General features: G+C 55.0%; 10 protein-coding genes across 12 annotated transcripts; 3 read left to right on the top strand and 7 right to left on the bottom strand.

Moving 5' to 3' along the window:
* Positions 1–118: 118 nt before the first annotated feature.
* KRP23_5534 (PWI domain-containing protein) lies at positions 119–1,247 on the bottom strand (the record flags this gene model as incomplete). 2 transcript variants are annotated; one of them, XM_067890612.1, is made up of 3 exons in its annotated part: positions 119–263; positions 346–402; positions 469–1,247. In XM_067890612.1, 3 exons carry the CDS (start codon positions 1,245–1,247, stop codon positions 119–121), a joined length of 981 nt encoding a protein of 326 aa, XP_067747144.1. The 2 variants fall into 2 exon arrangements, with proteins under 2 accessions (XP_067747144.1, XP_067747145.1); XM_067890613.1 differs by having other exon boundaries at positions 119–260.
* Positions 1,248–1,498: 251 nt separating this feature from the next.
* On the bottom strand, positions 1,499–2,161 carry KRP23_5533 (Cobalamin trafficking protein CblD; the record flags this gene model as incomplete). The annotated part of the gene is made up of 2 exons (XM_067890611.1): positions 1,499–1,717; positions 1,808–2,161. 2 exons carry the CDS (start codon positions 2,159–2,161, stop codon positions 1,499–1,501), a joined length of 573 nt encoding a protein of 190 aa, XP_067747143.1.
* A 143-nt stretch (positions 2,162–2,304) lies between these two features.
* On the top strand, positions 2,305–4,776 carry KRP23_5532 (the record flags this gene model as incomplete). Of its 2 annotated transcripts, XM_067890610.1 has the most annotated exons (2): positions 2,305–3,837; positions 3,891–3,944. In XM_067890610.1, the coding sequence occupies 2 exons, from the start codon at positions 2,305–2,307 to the stop codon at positions 3,942–3,944; spliced, it is 1,587 nt and encodes a 528-aa protein (XP_067747142.1). The 2 variants fall into 2 exon arrangements, with proteins under 2 accessions (XP_067747142.1, XP_067747141.1); XM_067890609.1 differs by having other exon boundaries at positions 2,305–4,776.
* Positions 4,777–4,845: 69 nt separating this feature from the next.
* KRP23_5531 (Ubinuclein-1) lies at positions 4,846–6,506 on the bottom strand (the record flags this gene model as incomplete). The annotated part of the gene is made up of 6 exons (XM_067890608.1): positions 4,846–5,115; positions 5,180–5,273; positions 5,339–5,426; positions 5,492–5,633; positions 5,693–5,856; positions 5,921–6,506. 6 exons carry the CDS (start codon positions 6,504–6,506, stop codon positions 4,846–4,848), a joined length of 1,344 nt encoding a protein of 447 aa, XP_067747140.1.
* Positions 6,507–6,663: 157 nt separating this feature from the next.
* Positions 6,664–7,392, bottom strand: KRP23_5530 (uncharacterized protein; the record flags this gene model as incomplete). The annotated part of the gene is made up of 1 exon (XM_067890607.1): positions 6,664–7,392. The coding sequence occupies one exon, from the start codon at positions 7,390–7,392 to the stop codon at positions 6,664–6,666; it is 729 nt and encodes a 242-aa protein (XP_067747139.1).
* A 398-nt stretch (positions 7,393–7,790) lies between these two features.
* Positions 7,791–10,702, top strand: KRP23_5529 (uncharacterized protein; the record flags this gene model as incomplete). Its single annotated transcript, XM_067890606.1, has 12 exons — positions 7,791–7,793; positions 7,869–8,045; positions 8,108–8,242; positions 8,301–8,897; positions 8,967–9,269; positions 9,344–9,460; positions 9,533–9,631; positions 9,701–9,903; positions 9,973–10,108; positions 10,183–10,311; positions 10,381–10,479; positions 10,556–10,702. 12 exons carry the CDS (start codon positions 7,791–7,793, stop codon positions 10,700–10,702), a joined length of 2,145 nt encoding a protein of 714 aa, XP_067747138.1.
* Positions 10,703–10,771: 69 nt separating this feature from the next.
* KRP23_5528 (Glycoprotein-N-acetylgalactosamine 3-beta-galactosyltransferase 1) lies at positions 10,772–11,815 on the bottom strand (the record flags this gene model as incomplete). The annotated part of the gene is made up of 1 exon (XM_067890605.1): positions 10,772–11,815. The coding sequence occupies one exon, from the start codon at positions 11,813–11,815 to the stop codon at positions 10,772–10,774; it is 1,044 nt and encodes a 347-aa protein (XP_067747137.1).
* Positions 11,816–12,009: 194 nt separating this feature from the next.
* On the top strand, positions 12,010–14,559 carry KRP23_5527 (Kinesin-like protein KLP1; the record flags this gene model as incomplete). Its single annotated transcript, XM_067890603.1, has 1 exon — positions 12,010–14,559. One exon carries the CDS (start codon positions 12,010–12,012, stop codon positions 14,557–14,559), a length of 2,550 nt encoding a protein of 849 aa, XP_067747136.1.
* A 118-nt stretch (positions 14,560–14,677) lies between these two features.
* On the bottom strand, positions 14,678–17,017 carry KRP23_5526 (Kinesin-like protein FLA10; the record flags this gene model as incomplete). The annotated part of the gene is made up of 1 exon (XM_067890602.1): positions 14,678–17,017. One exon carries the CDS (start codon positions 17,015–17,017, stop codon positions 14,678–14,680), a length of 2,340 nt encoding a protein of 779 aa, XP_067747135.1.
* Positions 17,018–18,695: 1,678 nt separating this feature from the next.
* On the bottom strand, positions 18,696–22,448 carry KRP23_5525 (Endothelin-converting enzyme 1; the record flags this gene model as incomplete). The annotated part of the gene is made up of 1 exon (XM_067890601.1): positions 18,696–22,448. One exon carries the CDS (start codon positions 22,446–22,448, stop codon positions 18,696–18,698), a length of 3,753 nt encoding a protein of 1,250 aa, XP_067747134.1.
* Positions 22,449–26,426: the final 3,978 nt, after the last annotated feature.

Here is a 26,426-nt window from a genome sequence, read left to right as displayed (position 1 = left end):
TAGGTAGAAGAAGTCAACGAAATAGTAAGAGAACCAACGGTCATGGAGTTGGCCTGAAAAATGAAAGGCTACCTCCAGGAATCGAGGTGACCCGATTCCACCTTATCGACCCGCTGCATTAGTCGCTACCCGATCCACTTTCAGTCGAGTCCTTTCGGCGAGACTTCGTTGAGCGGCGACGGGGCGAAGGTGAGCGTGAAGAGGATGGCGAGCGATGGCGGGCATCCGACAGCGAGCTCGATGGCGAACGGCGAGAGCGTCTACTGCAGCACAAAGAGAAATATACATCATCACCATTAGAGTCGTGCCGAGAACGACGTCCGAATGAGCTTTGCATTCCAGTACCTGCTCTCCCGTTTTGAAGGCCTCTCCATGCGTCGTTCACGCGATCGAGACGGTGACCTACAGTTGACGCAAAACTGCATTAACACCCCATCAAAGATGCAATGAAAAAACTACAGGGCTCACCGGCGACTGCGTCGGCGCTTCACAGATGGCGAGCGAGATCGGTCGCGTCTCAAGCGACCACGTGGCAAGCTGCGCGAGCGTCGTCGGGGACTACGCGACCTCTTGCGTGGACTCGGTGAGCGCCTGCGTCTACGCGGACTAGGCGATCGTCTCCGCACACTTGGCGAACGTCTACGAGCGCGTCGCGGCGGACTACGTGGTCGTCGCTGAAGACTTCTCGACCGTCTACGAGCGTCCACTCTCCGTTCAGGGCTGCGTCGTTGCGTCCTCCTGCCCGTGTCCACAGGTTGTCGTCCTCCCTCCACCTCTTTCGCCCGCTGTCCCTCGACCTCCGCCCTCTTGGCGTCCAGCACCTTCTTGAGTTTGTCTTTTTCCGCCGCGATGCTCTGCATCTCCTGCTTCTTCTTGTCCAAAATGGCGCTGGGGATGCCTGTGGGGTGGCTCTGCGCGCTCAACAGCAGCTGCCACAGCTCCTCCGTGAAGGCGCCCGCCTGCTTCTCCAAGAAGCCCGTGAGCGCCATCTGCAGCTGGCGTGGGTCCAGGCGCTCGTCCACCTTGGGCTCCAGCAGGTTGATGGCCATGGACACCACGATGTCGTCCTCAAAGCCCAGCAGCTCCGTGAGTCGCTCGGCCACCCACTGGTTGACCACCTCGCGCTGCACCTTGGCCATATCCACGCGCTGCGCGAAGCACTTGGGGAACGACATCGTCGCCAGCAGCTTCTTCTCCTGAGCAAAGTAGCGTCCGTCCTGGCTCGCGCTCGTGCCCCGGATCGCCATCGCCGCCAGCTATTTGAATCAATGCAATTTTTGTACGGATTTCAACAAAAGATACGCAATACGGCGAAATATTTCGTCTGGTCCTTTAATTTTTGTTAAATATACAGGAATAGACAAAACAAGCTCAGTCTTGGTGAGTGTGACGGCCATGCATCTACATGCGCTGCAGCCGTCGTGAGGACGGTGCGTGCATGCGTTTATTAGTGTTATTTGTACATACGAGCTGCCGTTCTCCTGCACAGCTTGGCAGTTCAGGAGGAGGCGTCCCAGGCAGCGTCGGGCAGAGAGTGCAGCACGTCCTGCACCACGTCGTAGGGCGCCGTCGTGAAGAGCGAGGCCGGATACACTGCGGCGCCCCACGCCGGATGCAGCAGAATTTTGCACATGCCCGCGCTCAGACAGCGGTACCGCAGCAGCAGCTCCACGCCGTCCACTTCACTGTACACCTTGTTACTCGACAGCGTGAGCATCTGCAGGTAGCAAAACACGCACAAAATGGCAACATACCAAGTCAGTCCCACAACTTCCCATTGAACCAGTCGACAGTGCCGCAAACGCACCGGAAGACCGGAGCACGGGTCGATGAAGTCCGCCCAGTACTTCCTGGCGATGAGTGCGTTGGCCACTTGCTGCGCGAAGGCCACAAAAGTCTCGAGAAGTCGGTCCTTCTCCCGGTCAGCGTCCACGCCGAACTGGCTCAGGTCTAGGAGCGACTTCTGGCACGTGAGCACGGCCAGCACCGAGTCGCTGCCCTTGCGCTGGAACTGCGCCGGGAACACGTGCTTGAGCTCGCGCTGCAACAGCCGCGGACACGCGTGCACTGACACCTGGAAGCCTTCGCGCAGCTCCGTGGGCCGCAGCAGTGGCTCCAGCCATCCGCGCACGCTGCGAGTTGTCGTCTCCAGCTCGCCCATCGTCAAATGAACCTCTCGTTCCGCTGGTGCTGGAAGGCGTATGCGTTAGTATGGGATTGCTGCAGCAAAATAGGTTGGATATTTTCAGCCAATCAAAGGAGCTTGTCGTGCCCACCAACCGAGCGGCGTGTCATTTACAGACGATGGACAAGGAGCAGGAGCAGGTGGCGGCCGTGGCCGTGGCTGAGAGCGATGCGCGCCATCAGGAGGAGGACATCAAGGTGATCGTGATGAACTACGGCAAGTGGAAGGACTCGAAGGCGCTGAGCGAGTTGCTGCGCGCCAAGGGCGTGTCGTTCCTCAAGGTGCAGAAGGCGCGGCAGCTGTCCTTCGGCTTCGTGCACTTCCACTCAACGGAGGAACGTGCCCAGGCCACGCCCAAGATGCTGACCATCGACTGGAACGGAGAGAAGCTCGAGGTCAAGGACGCGCTACCCAAGAAGAGCATGAAGCCCATGCGCACGCGGACCAAGCGCGACCGCGACACGAAGGAGGACAAGACGCCGGAGGACAAGCCGCAGAAGGACGTCTCAGCCCGTGACGTGCGCGACGTGGTGACCCCGTGGGCTGGCGTCCCGTACGAGGAGCAGCTGGAACGCAAGGAGAACGAGATGAAGAAGGTGCTCGTGAAGATCGTGCGTCAGACCCGCAAGGAGTTCGGCAAGAAGGAGAAGCGCGTGGCACAGGACCAGCGCAACATTGCCAGGAAGAAACGAAAAATGGAGCAGGACAAGGAGAAGGACGGAGAGAAGCAGGAGCAAAAGCCAGCCGAGACGTACGTGGACGACACCAAGCCGCAGTACGCGCTCAAGATCCCCAGTTGGCTCAACAGCCATGGATCGCTCTTTGTTGTGGCCAACAGTGTGCTGTACTCGCGTGCACACGAGGCGGAAGCGGGCACGCCGTGGTTGCGTGTGGCTGAAGCCCCAGATGTGGTGGCGATCATCTCGTTTGGCAGCGATCTAGTGGCTGCCAAGACAGACAATGTTATCTACGCGCTGAAGCCCGACTCGGCGTCGAAGGATGGCTTCATGTGGGAGAAAATTTGCAGCGGCCCTGAGGGAACGCAGATCACGTCGTTCGCGTCGCTGCGAGGCATGCTGGTGTGCTGCACCAGCGAGGGCAAGATCTACAAGCAAGAAGGCACGGGCCGCTTCGCGTCTGGTGAATGGAAGCTGCTGAGCGAAGTCTCTGGCGCTACCACGATTGGACTGCACAATGCTTTCTTGTACGCTTGTAACTCGACGTCAGGCGCGTGGTCGCGCGCTCCGTTGGACGCAAGTGCGCTGGAGGCCCCGAAGTTTGAGCCGTTCGAGGTGCCGATGCCAAAGTTGCTTGGCATCACTTCGCACAACACGGTGTTTATTTTGCTCACACCCGACGCGCTTCAGTTCGTGGAGCAGGATGGAAACGTGAAGGCGACTGTTGCTTTGACGGAGGAGCTGAAGGGTGCGACTTTCAGTGGGTTTGCGAGCCACAAGGGTCTGTGCTGCCCGATGGAGTCCATCCGCGCCTCCCCTGTGACGGAAGGCTATCGCAACAAATGCGAGTTCAGCTTTGGCTTCGACAAGGAGGACAAGCCGTGCGTCGGCTTCCGTCTTGGTTTGTTCCGTGAAGGCTCTGTTGTTGTCAGCAAACCTGATGAGTGCATCAACGTGTCAACCGAGATGAAGGCGGTGTGCACCGTCATGCAGAACATCCTGGAGACGTCTGATGTTCCCGTCTACAGTGTTACGACGAAGTCGGGTGTGTGGCGCGTGCTGACTGTGCGCCAGAGTGTTAACACGGACGATCTCATGGTCATGATGCAGGTGAACCCGGCGGGCAAGACGCCCGAAGAGCGCAGCGCCATCAAGGACCTGGTGGTGAAGCGGTTAACCGACGAGAGTAACTCGTTCAAGGTGACGTCTATCTACATGCAGGAGTACGAGGGATTGTCAGCTCCTTCAGACAACGACCCAGTGGAGCACGTGTTCGGCAAAACCAAGCTTGACGAGCACCTTTTGGGCATGCGCTTCTCTGTGTCGCCGAACGCCTTCTTCCAGGTGAACACGCGTGGTGCCGAGAAGCTGTACTCCTTGGTGAAGCAGTACGCCAACGCGGACGAGCACACACTACTCTACGATGTGTGCTGCGGTACCGGTACGATTGGCATTTGCGCGTCGAAGGGCGCGGGCAAGGTCGTGGGGATTGAGATCTGCAAGCCTGCCACTGACGACGCCGAGGTGAACGCGGTGCTCAACGATGTGAAGAACGTGACCTTCGTGAACTCCAAGGCCGAAGACGTGATGAAAGACTTGCTGTACAAGAAGCGTGAGGAGAGTGAGACGCACCTAAACCGTGTGGTGGCCATCGTGGACCCCCCACGTGCTGGTCTGCACCACCAGGTCTTGCGCGCGCTCCGTGCCTGCCCGCCGGTGGAGCGCATCGTGTACGTGTCTTGCAACCCGACCAACTCGCTGGTGCGAGACGCTGTGACGCTCTGCGGACCCAGCACCAAGTCGCTCCAGGGCCAGGCTTTCGAGCCTGTGCACTCCGTCCCAGTGGACATGTTCCCACACACACCTCACTGCGAGATGATCATCGTGTTTGATCGCGTCAAGAAGACCGAATAGATGAACATACCCTCATTCTAATAGGTATTGCCCATTGTTGACTTCTTCGCATTCTGCCAGCGTCCTATCTCATTTTTCTACCTCCTCAAAGTCTGCCTCTACGAACGGTGGGGCTTCGTCCATCATCCGTGACTTAAACGGTTTGATCGACCGCTTCGCAGGAGCAGCTCCTCCAACAGTGGGCTCGGCTGTTTTCTTTTTTGCTGCCGTAGCGGCGCCCTTGACTGGTGTCTTTGGCTTTGGCTGTGCAGGTTTCTTCGGTGTCTTCACCTTTGCAGCCTTGTTGAGGGCGCGCAATGTCTGGAGGTCGGTCAGGCCCGATGGGAATAGTGCAAGGATCTGCGTGGAAGTGTAACGAGCATTAGCCCGAGCACAGAGACTTTGTTGCGCCACGACGACTTACGCGGTTGAACATTCGATTCCGCTCTTGGCGCTGGTTCAGTGGCTTGTAGTCTGCCTCCTTCATGTGTTTCTTGTCTTCCGTCTTCAGCATTTGCCTACAAAACGAGAATCAGATCACTGATGTTGATGCTGGCAGACGTAGGCCGGCGAGCACTCTTACCGGTAGTCGTTCTCTTTAGAAACCCAGTCGTCTTGAAGCTCCAGCAGCGCATGCAGCTTCGTTCCTAGCTCTTTGTCCTTTGCGATATCTGTAAGCAAGCCAAGCTCAGTCTACGCGAAGCCTGTACAACAACAATTACTGTCGGCACCGTACCCGCCTTGACCACCTCAGCAGGCTCTGTTGGAGCCCGCGTCCCGTACGCAATAACGAGCTGCGTCAGCGCTTCCAGCGCGTTGTCCAGCTCCTCCCTCTCACTCTTCGCCACATCTCGTGCTTCCAGACGCAGCATATTCGACTAGCACCCACAGTACAATTCAGTCATCCATCCAGAAACCCTCTCACCACATCCCGCACCTTCAAATACTGCTTGGTGTACGGCAAGAACGTCATGAGCGTGGCGAAGTAGCCCGTCACGCGCCACTTATTGGGATGTGCCTCCACTACCAGCTTATCCACCGCACGCAGCGGTTCATCCAACGATCTCGGGAACACCTTGGGGATCGGCGCCGTGTCCACCACTAGCATCACCACAAACCACAACATTAGCTCTCTCTCCTCCTCCTCTCCATATAAAGCTCTTACGTTCTTGCACCGCCGTGCGCAGCACCTCGAGCTTCCTCACCACCTGCTCCTCCGGTTGCCAATCACTGGCCGCATCCGGCAGCTCCTCCAAAAATGACCGGAGCGCTCCGTCGTTCGTCCGCTTCCTGCCGCGCTTGCTGTCCTCATCCTCTTTCTCCAGCGTCTCGATCTCCTCCCCGGCGTTCACGAAGAAGCCTACGTGCTTGGTCTGCACGCGCGTCTGGCCGCGCGCGTCCTCGATGTTCTGCTGCAGCTCCACGTCGTCGATGAACGAGTCTTCCGAGTCGTACAGGTCGTCGTCGTCGCGTCGGTCCAGACCGCCACCTTCGTCACCGTCCGCGAGCACCGCGCCGCCCCCGTAGCGCTTCTCTAGGTGCTCGATGATGTTGAAGCGCTGCGGACGCGCCGCCTTCGCGGGCGCGGCGGTTGGTGAGCTGGCGGCGGACGCTGACGGGTCGGACGGCTGCGCGCTCTGCGTCACGAGCTGCTTGAAGTTGATCTCCGCGGGGCTGCCGCTGTCCAGCTGGACGTGGAACGTGCGCCGAGGCTTGGAGGCAGCCGCCGGCGTCTCGGGCGCCATCGTCATGGCAAGTGACTGGGATTATTGAACACGGTTACACGCCTATTTCCCCATCTGTAACCTTGCGAGGTTACACTCCGTAACCTGCGCTTATCCTGTGCTCATACTACGCTTACACTGTGCTGAACCTGCTTAAACTGTACATGTTGAAGTTGCCTTTTTATTAAGCGGCGAAGCGAGGACGTTTGGTCGATGCTGTTGCAGTGACGTGAGGGTGGACGGGGAAGTGGGCGAGCAGCGCGGCGCGGAGGTTGAAGGTGGGCCGAGAGAGCGAGAGACGCCGGGCAGAGTATCTGGACGAGCAGAAGCCGATGGCCACGCAGAGATACGCCGTTTCCAGCGCCACCCATGGACTTAAGAAGAGACTGGCGAGCTCGCGGTGTAGTAAGAGCTTCAGGTGGCTGAGGGAGAGTGAGAGGGCGCTGTCGCCGCATTGCATGCCTTCCACCTGCAGGCAGTTGACGACCATGGCGAACGACACCTCAGCGATGGTGTCCAACACGATCATCTGAAAGAGCAGCAGCATGTACGCGAGACGGAAGGCTGCGTGGGTGTTGGTCATGAAGCCGAGGATGAACGCGCACAGGTTGATGACTGGGCGGATGAGTGCGAGCGAGTATGACGCGCTTGTGGACGAAAGCCTGGTGATCCGCACGATCAGCACCGCTTGAAGGAGAATGCCCACGACCGAAAGGAGACGAACCATCCGCGTGTGTGCCTTAATCAGAGCCACTTCAGGGGTGTCCGAGGTCTTGCGACTCTCGGCCGCAGCCCCGACGAACTTGCGTCGCACCCGCATACTGATGACTACGAAGGCCAACACGAAGACCAACGGGCTGCACCCCAGCACCGCAGCGAGCAGGTAGAGATTGTCCATATACCAGTCCGTCATATTGGAGAGCAGTGAGTGAAGCGTGTCGGTCGAAGGTGCGAGTGCTGCGACTTCGCAGGAACTAAAATAACGTCACCAAGTCCCGTGTCAGCATGAAACGCATCGACAAGCCACTCCGATGCATCATTTCCACTTGGACCGACTCGCACGTGGACGTTTGCACTGGTCCTCGATACAGCAAATAGCCTTCACGGTATTATACTGAGGCTACCATGCCCCACGACTTCCTGGCGCCGCCAACTTTCACCTCCAAGACAAGATGCACCAGCGCTTTGCTCCTTCTGCTAGAGCTTGTGAGTGCCGGCGCACTATTTGCGCTGTACGCATTGGCTCCTCTTCACCGTGATACGCTGCTTCTGAACAGTTTGGTGGGGATTGTCAGCATTTTGTGTGGAGTTATGGTAAGCTTTTATCGTTCTCAAAAACATCGCTGGTTATTTCGCGAGAATGAAGCCTCACCCAATTTCGTGTGCCAGGGAGTCTGCAGGTCGACGCCAGCGGTGGTGACAAGCTACATGGTTGCTATTGGGTCGAGCTTTGGCTTTTCACTGCTCGGAGGCTTGTGCATTCTGTTCACATCAAGTGTCGAACTGGAGGTGGCAGCTTTTCTCAACAAGTCACTAGTGCCAAGTGATGTCGAGGACAGGGAGGAGGTTTGTTTTGTTAATTATGCTAGTACCCTTTGTGAAATGTCCTGCTGACTCCTGCTTATTAGCTTCTCTCGGACACCAAGAAGATACTGGGAATTGCGGCAGCCGTACTCATCGTGAATGCTATCGCCCACCTAAGCTTTAGTTCGTATTTGCGTCGATTGGTGGGCGCGCGACGCGCTGCCGTGGCCTTCTTGCAGGTAAAGTGCTCAACAATCTCGAGGTGTTACGGGGGTCTAATATCATTTTGTTGCGCAGGTCTTCAGTGTGATCATGTTCCCGATCTCTCTCTTTCTCATTCTCGGTGGGAACTACATCGTCGATACCGGAACGCTTGCCTCTGCACCATACGCAGGACTTGCGATTTTCACTAGCGGAGTTCTGTTGCTACTGGTAGCACTTCTGGCATTTATCGGCGGGAACTTCGAGTATCGTCGACTGCTATCAGTTTGCTACTTGATTTCAGCGCTTATCGGCGCGTGCTTAGTCGTGCTAGCGATCACCTGCTTTGCCGGACGCAGCTTCGTGGAGGGCAATATAATCGACAACTGGGAGAGCATCCGCATCCTTTTGCCCCCGACAGCGCAAGTAGCATACGACCGTGATCGGTTCGCAGCGGTCATGCGGTCCAACTTGAACACGGTCGCTTTCGTAGGACTGATTTCGGGACTCTTTGTCCTATCTGAAGCGAGTATGAGCTTGACGCTACTACGGCATGCTTCGTCGTGGAAGCGTCAAGTCGCGCGGGCGAAACAAAGCATGAAAGACCTCCGGCAGACAGCAGTTAATCTCAGCCCAATCGGTCCCACCGCTAGAGTTCCTCGACCAGACTCCCCGCTTTCGTCCCTCCAACAGGTTCGCTGCATGGCTAATACCGCATTGGTCTCACACTAGGCCACTCATTGTGTTTTGTGCGTTCTACAGTGGCTTCGACTCTTTGAGTCATCGACGAGGCGCCAGCGGATTGCCATGCGAATTGTCATCGTCTTCATCGTGCTGGCCGTAGTATTCATCCTTGCAGTCATGTGCGCCAACGTCATTTTAGTCGCCAAGTGCAGCAGCATCGGGAGTCGCATCGCCTCAGCCAATTTTCCACTCTTCAATTCTAGCACGGATCAAGAAGCAGATACCATTCGCTTGACGAACTCGTTTTCGCGGGGAGAAATGGTCGTGGGGTCTGTAAATTCTACAAACGGAAGCGTGGACATGGAGGTTTTTAGTGCTGAGGTAAGTGATCAAAAGCCCTCATGCATTATTGAACCTCTAACTAACCCCTATTTCCTTTGTTGAACGCACCACAGAGTAGAGCTGTTGCAGCAACAAGTATGTACGATATGGGAACTGAGAACAATACAATCAGCATCACTATTTGGCCGAAGGAAACGACTCAGTTCCTGTGGCTCGATACATCATGCCAGGTGCGTAAAGTTCTCTGCAGTGGTTATCTGTCGTGGCCTTCTCAGGAAGTGTTTTTTTTTTACGTGGTGTAGCGATCGATGATGCAGATTGCAGTGCCGCCGACCCCGCTTCGAACTCTTGTCGTGAACAGCAACACAACCGTCGTAGTGAAGGCATCAGATTCCGACCCGGTAACATTTCGAGGGCTTAACGTCACAACCGTCCAGTCAAGCATAAAATGCTCGAATGTCGACGTTCAGGGGGACAACATGGTATTGCATTCGACTTCGGGTGATATCAGTGTAGATGGCATGGTAATCGACGCGAGCGACATGGTAGCGGGGTCGCCTGCCAGAGTCTCATCTGCTCTCGGCCTGGTCAGCTTGACGAATGTTGTTCTGTCCCAATGTGACCTTCACGTCGAAACCGGAGCTAGCAGTCTGGAGCTCTCCGACGTTCATAGGTACGAGCTACCCACCACCTTGCAGTAGCTCTCCTTTTCAATCTGACTTCGTGTTGGTGTCTTCTGCAGCTCGGTCAACGAGGGAAGAAGCCAAATCCAGGCCAAAAGCTCGTCTGCCTCCATTTCCGTAGATGACATTCAGGCAAACTGGATCACTCTGAAAAGTGAAACTGGAGACATCTACGGCTCAGAGTTACTTGTCGAGGTGAGGTCTCTTGCAGCGACGCAGCTATCTGCATTATGAATTGCTCAATGCTGTATGTGTGGATGCGGTTGTAGGGAAATGGAGCTTTCCTGGGCAGGTTGGAAGTCACATCAGTATCAGGAGACGTCACACTCGAAGAAATCACTGCAAGCGGCACCATCCACGTCGAGTCTTCTTCCGGGAAAATCTCTGTGCAATTGAATGTAAGTTGTGTGTGCGGTTGCTGCTGCTTACCCTTCAAGGCGCTAACGAGTACTATGTGAACGTTATAGACCCAAACGTTTGCCGGAATGTACTTCATGAGATCCGAGTACGGAACCATGTCCATCCGCCAATCTAACTATTCCAGCGACACTATCTTCGATTCTGAGGTGAGCAGCTCATATGATCTTGCCTACGGCTAAATCCAAAGTTGTTTAACTAACATTTGAATGCACTTTTTCGCAGGATTCGATCGACGGACGCGAAAGGCATGGCAGCATCAACTGCAACCCTGCTATCAACAATTGCTTAGCTTTCGGAAGCGTCTATTTGCGCTCCAACCTGGGCGACGTCGAAATTGTGCTTGGGTGTGACTCGTACAGCTGTAGCTAACACCCACTCTAAGAATCATCTTGATGTAGTAGCGCATCCTTTTATCTAATTGCACGCTTCTTCGTCATTCTACGACTGTGTGGTGACATTTACACCGTAGTAGTACTCGTAGAAGAGCTCCATCAGCGGCGGCTTGACGTAGTGAAAGCTGATCGTGTCCGGCGCACAGCAGTTCTCCCCATTCTGCCATCCGATTCCTTTATGGTCCGAGAACCAATTGTTCTCCTGGTAAATGGACGAGAAAATCTTGTGGTCGTAGGCGTTTTCGTCGTGTGGTCTCGAGTACAGATCATCAGGGTCGTACTGGTGGAACCTCTCTCGTTTCTCGCTATCCCTCGTATCCAGCGGGGTCACCCCCAAATGGTGCATGCAAAACGAAATAGCCCAGTCATCGGGGACTAGCTCATTTGGCAAGCAGTACGGTTGGTCGAAAATCGACTCGAGCTTCTTGAGGTAGGCCCAATTCATAGCGTAGCCTCCTCCTCCAGGGGTGTACAGCAGTCCCCCATCTTTCTGCGTGTCCTGCTTCACCTTGAGCACCGCTGCGACATGGTCCGGGTTGTGGTCTTCGAACGGTTCAAATAGCCGCTGCATCTCCCACCACTGCAAGGTCATCCGGTGCCCTAAAAGTGTCGGTTCATCTGTAGGAATAGCCCGGATTTCTGGCGAGTTGAGATAAGTTTTGAGGTTCTCCATGAGCAGAAAGGTGTCGTCATCACATTTGAAGACCCAGTCGAACTGCTCCTCGCTGTACTCGCGAGCTAGCAGCCGCACGATCTCGCGGTGCTTCTGCCACAGCGTCTCGTGCAGCGGCGGGGCCACGATCTGCACTGTGGGTACGCTCGGATCCTCCTCGTCGCTCATGAACAGCAGCTTGTCGCATTTGCTGCCCCACGTTTTCTTGATGGAGCGCAGCCGCGCCTTGTGGTTGGCGTGATACGTGTTGACCCAGCACAGGACGCGCGTCCGGGCGGCCTCGGCACGGCTCAGCGGCGCGACAGACACGAGGCTCATGGCCGGGACATTGGTACCGAGTTGCTCCAGCAGCTGAGGGCGATGCGCGACGCTGCTGGCCGCCAGGAGGCAAATGCACAGCACGAGACGCAGCAGCATTAACGCCTCTTGGTGACGTACTTCTTGCTCGTGGGTTTGTGAGCGGTTCTGACATGGAGAAGATGATATGGATACAGCCGAGCTATTTGGAAAGGGTTAGAAAGTTGCTATGGCTGCAGAGTGACATGGCTACACGCTAGGAATAGTTGAAGTTGCCTTTGCTGCAGGAAACGACTGTTGTGTGTAAGGGTAGAATGGGGCGCAATGGCGTCAAGGTGATCATCCGCACGCGGCCGACGGCGAGTTTCGCCACGCACCAGCTGCAGATCGACCCGGACGACAGCACGATCACTGTCTTCAGCGGCGCGGCGGCGATTGCAGCGGCTTCGGGGGGCCTCTCGCCGTCGAAAACGGACGGAGGGCCGTCGAACCGCAAGGATTGTTGGCAGTTCAAGTTCCACCAGGTACTGCACAACGCCGGCCAGGACCGCGTCTACGAGGCCATCGCTCGGGACATTGTGCACGGCGCAGTGGTGGACGGCGTCAATGGCACGATCCTGGCGTACGGCCAGACCGGCGCGGGCAAGAGCTTCACGATGATCGGAGACACGCGCAATTACCAGCATCGAGGCATCGCCCCGCGCTCCATCGCGCAGTTATTCGAGGAGGTGGAGAACCGCATCGAGCTGCAGTACACGGTCCGCGTGTCATACATGGAGATCTACAACGATCGCATTTACGACCTGCTGGAAGGACAGCAAGGCGGTGATCGTGGCACTGGAGGTGGCAGTGGAGAGCTCGTAGTCGTGGAGGACGCGCGAGGGACGTATGTGCGTGGGCTCACGCAGGTGGAAGTGCACAGCGAGCAGGAGGCGCTGGATCAGCTCTTCAACGGCGAGCTGCAGCGCACAGTGGCCGAGCACCAGCTCAACAAGCGCTCAAACCGTTCGCACTGCGTGCTGACTTTCCATATCGCGCAGAAGTCACGCGCTGGCGGCACTGAGCGCGTCACGCTCAGCAAGCTGCACCTTGTCGATCTCGCCGGGAGCGAGCGACTCAAAAAGACCCTCGACGGGGACGTCAGCCCCACCAAAACCTCGGCTTCCAAGGCTGGCTCAGCGTTATCGACTATCAAGAAGGAATCCATGTATATCAACCAGAGTCTCAGCTTTCTGGAGCAGTGCATCCTGGCGCTAGGCTCGAAGGAGCCGCGCCACATCCCGTACCGCCAGACGAAACTCACAAATGTACTCAAAGACTCGTTGGGGGGCAACTCGAACACGCTCATGTTCGCGTGCATCTGGGGAGAAGGCCGTCACCTGGAGGAGACCATTTCGACTCTGAAGTTAGCCCAACGCATGATGCGAGTGCAAAACGAGGTGTCCACCATCGTGGAAACGGACCCAGCTCTATTGCTACGCAAGTACGAGCGGCAGATTCGGGAGCTGAAGCACGAGCTGGTCATGCACGACGCACTTGTGGAGCGTACAGCAGTCGTCTACGATGAACATACACCGGAGCAAAAGCACCAGCTACTGCAAATGGTACGTCGCTATGTCGACGCACCGAGTCAAGAGATGGAGGACGAAGCACTACGACTTACAAGCGTACATGAAATTCGTGAGCTGTTTCGCCAGTTCAAGTTACTGGTCAAGAGCTCTGGCCTTGACTTCATGAGCGAAGGAGCTTCGTCTGGAATGAACGGGCCTCGTGGATCAGCGAACTCGAACAATTCGGTCCGATCGGGGTCCGCAGGGTCCTCCGCTTCGCGGACACAGACATCCACTGGCTCGCGTGATGATCTTCGCCTGCATGCAGCACATGGACCTAATGGTGAAGCATTAGTGGGCGAGGAGGAACCTGGTGCAATTGGGTTTCCCTTAGGCCTGGTACCTGGTGCAGCAAGGCCGTCAACCATGGACACCGGCAAGAAGAAGGACTTCAGAGCAGCAGGAGGAACTGCAGGTGGACCCAGTCCGACTGCCAATGCGCAGCGCAGTCTGTCTGCCTCGCGTTCACCCAGTGGTGCTGAGCTACCAGGCGTGTCTGACAATAACGAAGATGATCGTGACGATGACTATGGCCTTACTGGTGCAGGTGGCAATGGCGATGGCGCAACGCTAGCGCAAGATGCCGAGACTCGCGCGAAAAACGATGCGTTCCAGTTCTACCGGTCCGCTGGGCCTGGGAGGAAGCTGCATCATAATCTGCAAGAAGAGAAGGACAAGTTGTTTGATGCCAAGCAGCGAGTCAAGCAAGTCACGCGGCGCGTGAATGCTGCGAAAGCTCAGATAGACGCCGTTCGCGCGCAGCTAGAGGACAAGCGCAACCAGCGAAAGGCGGATGGTGGTCGAAAGGGAGGTGCCAAGCAGGTGGAGCACGAGCGCGACGAAGTTGTGGACGAAGAAGAGTTCATCCTCATGACAGCGGAGCGCGAAGCTAAGCGGGACTATCGCTCGCTTTTTGGGGACCTCAAGGACGCGAAGGCGGAGTTAGAGTTTTCTCTTCGCAGCGTGGAGCTGCTTCGACGACGACTTGTGCGCGAGTTTGAAGACTGGTTCGACGAAGAGGGACACGCGCACGCTCTCAGTAAAACCTCAGGTGGCGGCGCCTTTGACGCGTGTGCAGGACCTGCGTTCAGCAAGGATGACAAATTGGATGACGGCGAGAAGTTCGACCAAATGGAGGTGGACCGCATCAGAGCGCAGGACCCGGACTCGTTGGCATTCTTCCAAGCCCAGAAGAAAATGAGGCAGCAGGCAGGCGCAATCGTACCTGCATCTCAGCGAAAAGCCAAACGCTGATGGTAACTACGACGAATAGCCAGCTAGGAACCTTTTTCTTTCGGTTGCAACTCTTCTGGTCTAGTTGGCTGTCTTTCAGTGCTTTCGATTCAACGTGGGGAACTACCTGCTTCGTGGTCTATAGAGGGCCATCAAGAGACCGAAACGATGGTCGACGCAGCGACGAATAGTGATCGTTGAGCGAGTCTGTAGGTGGTAAAGCAATGTCGCTCTCTGCTGCTGGGAGCTCGGACTTGTCTCGTCGTTCCTTCTTCTTCTTGGAGTGCTTCCCACTCTTCTTCTTGGATGCAGGTAGTTGTGCAGCATCACCGGTCTCGACCCATTCCTCACCGCCCGGACCAGCAGATCCACCCTCGTCTTCTTGCTGTCGTTCCTTTCTGTCGCGATGGCGGTGGTGACGGTGACTACCCTGTCGACTTCCATCGCCTCTACTCGATGACCGAGTTTTATCCGAAGCTGCTACCATCGGTGGGGGGGAGTGTTCAAGCTGGCCGAGTCCACTCGGAGCTCCTCGAGAATTGGCACCAGAGCTACCACTTCGTCGGTTCTTCTCCTGTCGCGAGTCTTGCCGCGAACCTTGACGCGACTGCAATCGATCACGAGGTTGGTACTCGCCAGACAATGGGGTAAGCAGATCCTCTTCAGCCGGGAAATAGTGACTTGCACCCGGAGCCTCATACGCGCTTGCGAGTTGAGGCTCCTGATCCTCCTGCGGTTGGCGTTGATACTGCGATACCGCTTGCCCGGAGCTACCCGAGCTCTTGTCCTTCTCCTTGTGCTTCCGTCGCTCCTTGCTCCCATTGGAACTGTTGTGCGGACTCATTCCTCTTGAAGCCAAGCTAGCTGCCTTAGCATCGGGGCGACTTGTATGCACTGCACTGGGTAGGCGAGCCGAGGTTGCTGGAGTATGTGACGTTGCCTGGCCTTCGTTGTCGTGGTCACTTGGCTTCGTGTACGGTATAATGGCACCTGCATGAGCACCCTGCGAGGTTTGTCTGGAGACACTTTTCCTTCGCTTCGCACTCGACGATGATCCCGAAGAGCGCACAGTAGAGTGGCCAGCAGCCCCCGCGCTTCCTTCTCGCCTGTTGTCGTCCTCGTCCAAAACGACCTCAGCACCACCAGATTCAATGCCAACGTTAGCTCCGCCGCCTCCAAGTGGCAGCGTCGGCAGTTTGATTGTGTGGAAGTCACTGCGAGGCCTCAGCTTTGGTAGATTCCACTCCTCCCGTTCTTCACTCCACACGGCTCGCTCCCACACCTTCACCAGTTCATTTTGAGGCAGAAAGAGTTCTACGAGCTGTTCCAACAGTTTGGCCTCTTTCGTCTGCTCTCGGATCGTGTCCAGCAGGTTTTCACGCTCGCGCTCAAACTCACTATTGAGGTCGGCGATTTCTTGCCGAGTGGCCTCGAGCTTTGCTCGGTACTTCGTCTCCTTTTTGCGTGCTGCAGCCAGACTCGCTTGAGCGGCTTCTTGCGCTGTCTTCAGCTCCTCCTCGACGTGCTGCTTCTCCAGTTCAAGCGCACGGCGCACGGCCTCGTTCTTGGCCTGCTTTTTGGCTTTCTCGCGCAGCTTGATCTGTGCTCGTCGGTACTCCACCTGCTGCTTTAGCAACGCAACCTCCGAGTCTGCATCGCCACCAACAGAGCCGCGCGTCGAAGATGAGCTAGACGCGCCACCAAGAATGTGGCTTTCGATCTTCTTGAGCTTGGCGTGTAGCATCTCTTTCTCTCGAAGGTACGCCTCCATCGCCACTTGTGTTTGCTCGAGCTCCTGGCCGATTCGATCGCGTTGGTTCAGAATCGTCTGGTTCAATTCGCGTAGCTCGTCTCGTTCCTTCACATGGGAGGCTGGAATCACCTCCTTCACCACGACCTCCGTCTGCTTGGCACCTTCTCGCTGGGCAGCCTCTTTCATCATGGCTTCAGCTTTCACCATCATGGCTTTAGCTTGGGCGTCAATCTGGGCCGCCTCACGTATTGCTTGCTTAATCGCGGCATCCTCCTCTTTCGAAAGCGAAGTCCCGCTAGACACTGCATCTCCTACTACCGAAGGCGCCGTGCCGTTATTATTTGCAGCCCCTGGACTTGGCTGCTGCTCTTGCTTGCCAAACAGACCCAAGAGAGGAGGGAGGTTTCCTAGAACACTGGAACTCTTTCGCTTTTGAACTGGGACTTCACCACCGCCCGCATCACTCGTTGGGTCCGCTTGCTGTCCTTGATGCTGCGCCTGCAGTTCCTTCGCCTCATCCATCATTCGCTTAGCGCGCTCAAGCATTTCGGCAGCTTCCTGCTGGTACTTGGTGATTTCTTCTCGCTCCTTTGCCAACTCGTTGCTACTATTCGTTCGCGATCCGCTGCTGCTACCGGATCGGGGAGAGATTGGTCTAGAGGGAGTACCCATGCCGCTCGCAGTGCCTAGCCCAGAACCTCGAGACTGCGACTGCGACTCGAGCATCTTTCGCAGACGCTCGATTTCTTCCTTGTACTCGCGTAGCTTGGCATCCTTAGGGTCTTCGTTCACGATCGGCTTGTTCTTGATGTTTTTCGCGCGATTAGCGTAGCGCAGGGTGGACAGTGTCTCATCGTAGTTGTAGTCTGCGGGACTTACAGCAGCTACCATGAGCGTTTTGGTGTTGCCCCCCAGCGAATCCTGTAGCAGTCGCGTAAGCTTCGAGTCTCGGTACGGGATGTGCTTGCCTTTGCCGTCTACAAGCGCTGAAATGACGTTGCCCAATGCCGAAAGACTCAAATTAATCTTGCAACCTTCCTGCCAGATGCGAACACGTGCACATCACAACAAATGAGAACCATCCAGCAAAGCAGTTTTCTGGTCGTCGCGCACCTTGAGACGATTGCCCGTTGCTCCTGTCTTGCTTTGACGCTCACTACCTGCTAAGTCTACCAGGTTCAACTGCATGAAAACCAATCCAGGCTTCACTTAGATAAATTACCCTCGAAATCATCTCGTTGCAGCCTTACCTTTCCAGCTTTGAAGTGATCTTGACCGCCAATAGTCTCACTCGTTTCCACTACAACAGTAAAGATGGAGTGCGACCGTGACGAACCTTCGTTCTGATCGACAAGGTAAACGCCGATAAGAACGCCTGATAAACTATGATCCTTCATTACTGCTGCCACTTACCATCAAGGTAGCACCAACAGTTCGGTTTTTAAACCCTCGGTTCATCACATTGTTCATGGAATCCACGTCCCTCACAACGATCTCTGTCAAATCCTTCACGTACACGGTTCCATCTGCAGACTCCTTCAAGTCCAATTTCTTTTTCGCATCGTCGGTAAGCAGGTCTCGAATGTCCTCGTTGTAAATTTCCAGATACGATGCCCGAACCATATATTCCCTCGTCGTGTCAGCATTAATTGTATCAAAAATGTGGTCGAAAGAGAGCGGGATGACTCCGCGTAGCTCTGGAGGGGAGTCTTTCCCCTGCATCGTATGCGTTTTACCACAACCAGTTTGTCCATAGGCGAAAATAGTGCCATTATAGCCGTCGAAGATCGATTCCACGAGGGGGTACCCGGACTCGTCGTAGAACTGCCGCTGCGAAGTGTTTTCATCATACACCGAGTCGAATGTGAAGGACTTGATCTGGCCGTTGTCTGGGCACTTGAGTGAGATCAGCGCCGCTGCCGAGTCCAGCGTCACGATCGACTTTCGACCTTCAACGAGCTCTTTGCCGAAGAGCGGTCGACATCGGACCACCACTTTCACTGTTTCCTTGTCCTTCCCACCGCCGGTGCCTGGCACTCCCGCTGGTGACTCGGATGCATCCATGTGGCTCGGTCAGTTGCAATTGTTCACCTCCAGGTCTTTAAGCTGCACAGCGAAGAAACAGAAACAGAGACTACAAAAATAGTCAAAAACCTACAACGATGGAGTTTTTAGCAGACGCCACTTCCTGAATAATGTGCATACAAGTATTATGAGATATCGTACTACAGCAGAATTGGCTTATGGTCTTGTGAGGTGCACACCAACAACCCCAACAGTCCAGCTACATGTATCAACACTTGTTTTCTCTTTAGCGACCTCTCTAATCCCTCTTTCTTTGTTTTTCCATCGCTTTGGATGTCCTCTCTTCCTGCCGCCATACTTTACGAATCTCACCCGTCCCTTACCAAATGACGCACTTCTTCTCGGGGTTCATGGGCGTCCCGACGGGGCACGAAAACGCCTCCGCAAACTTGCCGTAGTTCATTAGTGGGCCGTTCACACGCCATTTCCCGGGTGAGTGAGGATCAATCATTCGCAGCAGCTCGGCGTAACCAGGTGTGCGCTTTTCACACCAGTTCTGGGCAAACGCCGTGAAGAACAACCGATCGTCTGCCGCAGGATCGCCGGTCTGCGCGATAGCACGCGCCAGCCTCTCAACCATACTATGCATCCTCACATCGCCACCAGAAAACGGGTACACGTTTTCCGAGGTAGCCCATTTGTGGTGCTTTGACCCGCAACCACTTTCATCTTTGCCACATCCGTGGTGACGAATGTGCCTCTCCCTCTCGCAGTCATCGCATTCCTCCTCATGACGGCGGTGCTTCTCATGATGTCCAGATTCGCGGTCCTCACCATACTCCTCATCCGATCGATGGTGGTGCTTGCTCTTTTCACGGTGACCGCCCTCTTCCTTCCTGCGTTCTTTGCGTTCTTCTCGCCGTTCTTCCTTACGCTCTTCCTTGCGCTCTTCCTTTTCCTCTCTGCGCTCTTTGCGCTCTTCTCGGCGTTCTTCCTTACGCTCTTCGTCTTCCCTTTTGCGTTCTTTGTGTTCTTCACGACGCTCTTTCTTGCTTTCGTGATCGCCGTGGTGGCGACCGCCCTCTTCCTTCTCGCGTTCCTTGCGCTCCTCCCGACGCTCTTCCTTGCTTTCGTGTCTGCCGTGCTTGTGTCGGCCATTCTCCTCTTCGTCAGAGTGGCCATACTTCCCATGACGACCACGATCCTCCTCGTTACGTCCGTGGTGATCACTTTCCTCCTCGTTTTCTTCCTCGCGTCGGCGTCGCTCACGTTTACTTTCATCCCTACGGTGCTCGTGGCTATGGTGGCCATTCTCTCCTCGTTTTTCGTGGTGGTGGTTTTCGCCAGGCTCTTGAAGGTCGTCGCCGTCATTGTCACGACTGTGCTCGTCCTTTTCATGGTGACCCTCGGATCTATCGTTGTGGTGTTTCTTGTCACCGCCCTTGCTTTCATAACCCTCGTCATGACGGCGGTGCTTTTCATCTTCTTCATCCTTGCCGTGCTTGTTAGAGTGCTTGGACGACTTATCTCCTTCATTCTCGCCGCCAAGATGTTCGTCTCTGTGTGACTTCTTTGCCTCCTTTTCGCCGTCTTTTTCAGAGGAACGCTTGTGGCTCTCTTCATCCTTCGACTTGTCAGCCTTTTTGTCTTTGTCGGATTCATCCTTGTGGTGCTTCGTTTTCCCAGAGGATTCTTTTACCTCAGGCTCGTCCTTCTCTTTCTTGTGTTTGTGCTTCTCCGGTGAGGCTTCAGTAGCTATTGGGCTAGGAGTAACATCGACAGGCTTAGTCTCCACCGATGGACTACTTGTGGACGGCTCACGTGTCGGCACAGGGACGCCTTGGGGCGGCAATGGAGTAGTGATAGGAATCTCTCCGCTAGGCCCGGTTGGAGCTGGTTCTGGCGTCTCAGCTTCAGGAACAGGAAGGACTGGAGAAGGCAACGTCAGTGCCGGAATATGTTCACCCGGCCCACTTTCAGTCGGTTCAGGATTCGGAAGAACCGGAGCTGGCGTCACGGCTGGAATATCTTCGTTGGGGTTTGGTGCACTTGGCTCGGGAGATTGTACTTCTGGGATCGTTTCTGCCGGAGTAGGAGCTGTCTCTACTGGCACTGATGCTGGGGTTGGCTCGGTCGGTACTGGTGTCTGGCCGGCAGGGGCTTCTGCTGGTGGAGAAGGCGTCTCAGGTGGTACCTCGGTGGGCGGTGAGGTAGCAAACGTACTCTTCCAGAGTTGATACGCCTCGTATGCTAAATGGATGCCACCATTATCCGCAATATTTTCACCGAGCGTCAGGTTACCGTTCACCGTGCCAAGCACGTGGCCATCTTCAACAGAAATGACAGGGAAGGTTGAGTACTGGTCAGACAAGCACTGCGCCTTCTCTGCAAACTCGGCAGAAACTGACGGAGTCCACCAGGAGCGGAGCGCGCCATTTCCGTCGTAGTTGCGTCCTTGGTCATCGAATCCGTGCGAGAGCTCATGACCCATGACCATACCGATACGAGCAAAGTTTGCAGCCGCTGGGAAGTGTTCGGCGCTGTAAAATGGCGGCTGCAGAATTGCTGCAGGGAAAACCATCTTGTTCGCGCTCGGGTCGTAGTAAGCGTTGACTGTCGACGGAAACATATCCCAAGCCTGCTCATTCACTGGCTCATTAATCGCTTGAATAGTTCCTGCAGCGCTCAGTTGCATCAAGCGTTTCACGTTGTTGAAGAACGCATCAGCCTGCAGCGCAAACGGCAACGGTTGTACAATCTCCGGACCGCCAATATAATTCTTGACCTTGTCGAGCTTGGCCACAGCAGCATCGTACGTGACTTTGTCAAGCCACGCCTCCGTCGTCAGCAGCGCCTTGAGCGACTCTTCAATCTCCGCCACCAGCGCCTGTGCCGCCGCTTTTGCGTCAGGACCAAACACATCTTTCATATAGTATTCTCCAAGTTCATCTCCGAGAAACGCCGTCGTCAAGCGCACGCAAAACTGATCGCGAGGCAGAAGAGCCCCTGCACCTTGGATCGTACCGTGGAATTCATGGCTCGCACGGCGGAAATATTCTCCGAGAATGGCCCCAAACGAGTCGATCAAATGGAAACTCAGGTAATTCTTCAGCTGTGGCAGCAACGACTCATCACCCAGCAGCTTGTTCTGAGCTTCGAAGAAATCCGGCGTCGCAACAATTGCATGCAGCATCGGGAACGGTTCCTGCTTGTAAATTCCATTGAGATATGCCATCAAGAAGGGGTATTTCTGCGCAATCTCAGCAAAAGGGTACGCCTTGCTGGTGGTCCACGGGTTGCGCAGCGCTGCGTTCGGCAGAGAAATCTTGGCAAGAGACGTCTCCGTCTGCAGCACCGCCTGCGCGTACTCGCTCACGTTGTGCTTGTCCAGGCCCCCCACTGCAAACAACTTGGTCACGTAGTCCACAAAGAGCGCCGCATAAGCGTCCACCTTGCTCTCTTCCAAATAGTACTCTCTGGACGGCAGCGTGAGTCCACCTTGAGCCAGCTGGAGGACATTTGTGCTTGGGTCTCGCGGGTCTGCACCCACAAATAAGCTGAAGAACGAGCTGATGCCCAGAGATTGGTCCATCTCGCCTGCGTACTCCATCAGAGCAAGAGTGGAGTTGGCTTGGTGGACGTTTTCAATGAGCTGGGCGACGAATGCAACTGCGTCATTGTCCACCTCTTGGCTATTGAGACACGACTGATACAGCTCGTGAATCTGCGGCGGCTTTTGGTCGAAGATTTTCTGAATAGTGTCCTTGTTGGTCTCCGAGACGACGTAGAAGGACGCGTCGATGCTTGGACGATCCGATGGGATCTCATGGTTGCGCAGCCACCCGCCGCACGCGTACTGGTAGAAGTCCACACAAGGATCCACCGAAGGGTCCTTGTACGTCTCCATGGACGAGAGAAATGCCGCATCTTCTGCTTCGTTAGCGTCCAAGCTCACCGCCACGTTGAGAGGAGAACCCGTGAGGCTGCCCTGCTGCCGGAAGAGGCTCAGGACGCCGAGACTCAGCGCCCCCGCCAGCACAAACTGCCACACATTGCGACGTCGACGATGCGGCGGCCGGAAGACGTCCGCGTCGCTCACCAGCAGCGGCGTGAACTCGTTGGCGCGGGGCATTTGCTGCTCGAAGATCGTCAGACTGATTTGTGAGGAGCTCAATATCCTTGCCGAAAAGATTGCAACATTTCGGTGATCGTGAATGGATACCCAAAATGTAGCCGATCCAGTCTTGTTCGCTCGGGATCCTTTAAATGTGTTGGCTACAGTAGTTACAGATATCGTTGCAATGAGGCTCGGCAGCATTCGTTGGCGTCTTCCAGTTGAATCTTGCAGGGCCACCAAGAAGGCTTTAATCGGCGCAGTGCCGTGGTGGTAGTGTAGCTGGAACTAACAGTGTCCTTGAAGAAACCCGCAGTGCGCCGTACATGTGCGAGTGAGATAAGGATGGAGGGACGAGCAGGGATGCCAGAGCTCGCGTGGAACCCGCAAGGCGCCCGAAGCACTGGTCAATATGTGACTGGGATGGTCATTAGAGTTCATTTCTAGTGTAGCACAATATACCACACAATCATAAAAATAAAACTTGCATCGTTTCCACTGGAAGTTCCAGCCTGATGATACTCTTAGTCATCTTGCCAAAAATACTCCCCTCTCCGGCAAGGATCTGCCACTAAGAACTTGTTCCACGTCGCCAGCTCCAAGCTCATGTAAGCTGCCGCCACATGAAGCACCCACAAACCGTTTTCCATTTCTGACTCCGACAGACTCTTTGTTAGGACGTCTCACTACATATCTAGGAAAAAAGATAATGACCAACATAGAGCGCCGTTTGCCATATTAGTAGCCTGCTTTTTCAAAGTGCAAGGATGCAGGGTAGCGCGCCTCGGGTGAAGTCGGCATAATCGCAACAAATACAAATGCATTTCCTAGTGCGCACAGCGCCGTCGCAGCCTCATTACATGTAATAGTTTGTGGTTTCGTTTGTAGGGTTCATTCGATTGTCCCGAGCTGCGGGAATGCGATGACGATGTGGTCCCGACCAAATCGCCGGGAAGAGTGCTTACCGTACATGTAGTACTGTACTGTAAATGAGGATTTGACGCGGGAGCTTGCTGGCCGTGTAGGTCAAACTATAGTGTTCGCAGTAGGGCAACCCTTCTTATAATAATACATGTAGCACAGGGATGGCTCGTTGTCGATTCTCGAGCTGTTCCGAGCAGCATGCTCGTCTTGAAAGTATGATACGACTCGATGACAGCCAACAACCACGTGATTTGCTTTTTTCTTACGTGGCTTTTTTTGTGAGAAGGGACATCATTACCGTTTTTCAAGGTGTTTGACCAAGACGATCAGCTGATTCTAATCAACGGGATCTGGTCTTGCAGGTTGCAACCACGCGTCAACTGCAGTTGGACCGATGGTGGAAATCGGCGACGACTCGGCTACGCAAACCCAACCAGCAAGCAAGGCACGGTGTGCGATTTGCATTCGTTCAATGTTGCTTCCCGCCTGCAAACCGACAGCAGTGGACGCAGTATGACGATGCTTCGCTTCTATGGGAAGGGTGGTCTTAATCCAAGTTTTGCGAGGTCGGTGGGTCCACAGGAAAATCTACAGCTCGGCGATTCGCCGACGACGAACCAGTCCATATCTCAACGACCCCATCATGGGATCACTCCATTTGGCGTTCGTTCGAGATAACACCCTTCGCAGTACATGTGCATGAATCTCGCCTCCGTTGGACTCAAAACCCTATCGTCCGTCGCTGTGGACCGACACCAAGAGGGCTCTCAAAAAGCTGTGAATTTGGCTTACTAGGTATTTACTGCACCTACTTTTCATTTATTCAGTTCGGCGCTTCCTCTAACGTCAAGCAAATGAACCGCGTGGCTGCGTACTATGCATTGTTTTCGCTGTTCGTCGCTGTGGTTGCGTCCACGCCGGAGTTCGGGTTCCACGACATTATAGGCATTTTTACGTCGGCACCTGCCTCAACAGCACTACCGACAGTGACACCACAACTCTCCAATTATTCTACAACGGATCGGCCATCGGAGCTCAAAACCACTCAGACACATGCGTCGACGGCATCGTCTGCTTCGGGGTCTACAAATGCAACGCGATTCATGATCGGTTCCACGACGACGGCCGTCAGCACCTTCGAGTCGACCTACAGCAACTGGGTGGGCCCGGTTGTAAGGCCGCCAGACATGGCGTGCTACCGCGAGTCGCACATTGGCAAGACATGTCCGGACGAGTTCAACAGCAAGTGGGGGACCTGTTGGGCGCAGTGCTCGATCGAGTTCCCAGTACAGTGCGGGATGGAATGCATCCGACAGAACGACGACTGCAAGCTCGAGGTGGTGTCCAAGGTTGCGTACGTGTTTCAGTCGGTGATGGCGCTCGCCTTATTCGACATCTACGGCCAGTTCAAGCTGATGGCGAAGGCCGTTCAAGTTGCCTTCCGGTGCGCCAAAGAGATGGCAAACTTGGTAAAGCAGCTCAACAAATATGTCCGCGGCGTGAAGGTGACTGACCCACAGACTCCACAGTCTCAGTTGCTGGCAATGCTATACCAGACTGACAACGTGGTGTTTGATATCCCGGTCACGATCGCCTCTTGCCTCGGCATCAATGTCAAACCCGACGTGAGATTTTACGACAAGATCACGAACACGGCCGAGCTCGTCTTGAAAGAAGTCGTCGCAGGCGCCGACTCGATCGTCGAGAGCTGGGACTCTTTCAAAGCTTTCATGAATAGAGTACTTCTGGGAGAGTCGATCAAAGGGTTAAGCAAGACAGAGATCACGTCGCTGCAGTCGGCGATCAAGTCGAACACAACCTGTGGATACGACATGAAGCGCATCGCCGACCGCACGTGGATGACCGTCCTAGCTCTCCGCAAGCAGAATCCAGAGATGTCCGAGAACGACCTACGTGCTTACATTAGCAAGTCGAGCCTCGTGCTGAGCGACATCCCGATCGCGACCAACAACTGCATGCAGGAACTGATTGCTGAGTCGGGCGAAGCAAAAGCCTATGCCACCCGCACCACGCTACGAACAACATTAGGAGTTATCGTGGAAGACCTCATCAAGTCTGGAACGAGCAGTAATGGCACATACCTGTCTGCCGAGCACTATGCGTACAAGATTGCAGACAAAGCGTTCTCGTTCTCGGGTGTGTGGGATATCAAGGGCATCAGCAATGTCTTCGCAGAATACCTGCAGACAATTTGCGGCCCAACAAAGTTTGTCGGCGACATCGACGATGGTCCTGTGGCCAAAGCATTGGGGTTGACGATGGCTGGCAAGGCCTTCAACGGCAGCACTGGCACATGGACGAAGGAAGGCGATGGCATGGCCACCATTACTTTTCAGAGTAGTGACACCAAGGATGTGACTGTGAACATCATTTCCGCCGGTAAAAAGGTCGACAAAGTGACAGTCACGGCTGGTGGTACTGCGACGTGGAGCTCAAATATTACGGCCCTTGGAGGAAAGACATTGTACCTGGACCGTTGGCGTCCGGGTATTCTGGGGCTTCCTGGCACAGGCGGTGGGTCATTGGTACTTTGGATGCCTCGAGCAGCGGGGAGCGGCGGTCATTTGGATCTAAAAGTGAAGTTGAACGTAAGTTAGTCGTGCAGACATTGTAGAAATAGTTGGCACAGAAGTGCGAGTAAAATTCAGTAGAAATAATAGATGAATTGTTCGAAGTAGTCTGTAGCAGTGACCGATTGCGAACTTGGACACGGAGACATGCTTTTTCTTCTCTCAAAATCATAGCTCATCACTTCACTTGAGAATACTCTGGATATCCGCGATGGTGTCCTGCAGACTTCTCGGGTAGCGCGTCGGCTCCACGTCAAAGTTCTGACCGGGGTAAATGTGGCTAAGAAACCGGCTTGAGCAATTGATTTAGAAACGCCTTAGAAATCCATCAACCATGGCCTGCTGCTTTTGGTCAAACAGTTCCTTGTTCAAGCGGATGTTGAAGTAACAAGGACTCTATTACATTACCCTGTGTCTGCATAACATCGCTGCCGGCTACCCGCCATCATAAAGTTCGGTCTGCAGCACGTTGCCCCTGACG

This window comes from Phytophthora ramorum, assembly GCF_020800215.1.
Source record: "Phytophthora ramorum isolate Pr-102 chromosome Unknown Phyram_PR-102_s0004, whole genome shotgun sequence".
NCBI lineage: Eukaryota > Oomycota > Peronosporomycetes > Peronosporales > Peronosporaceae > Phytophthora > Phytophthora ramorum.
Note: the sequence above shows the minus strand (reverse complement) of the source record. Positions and strands in the feature narration are given on the sequence as shown.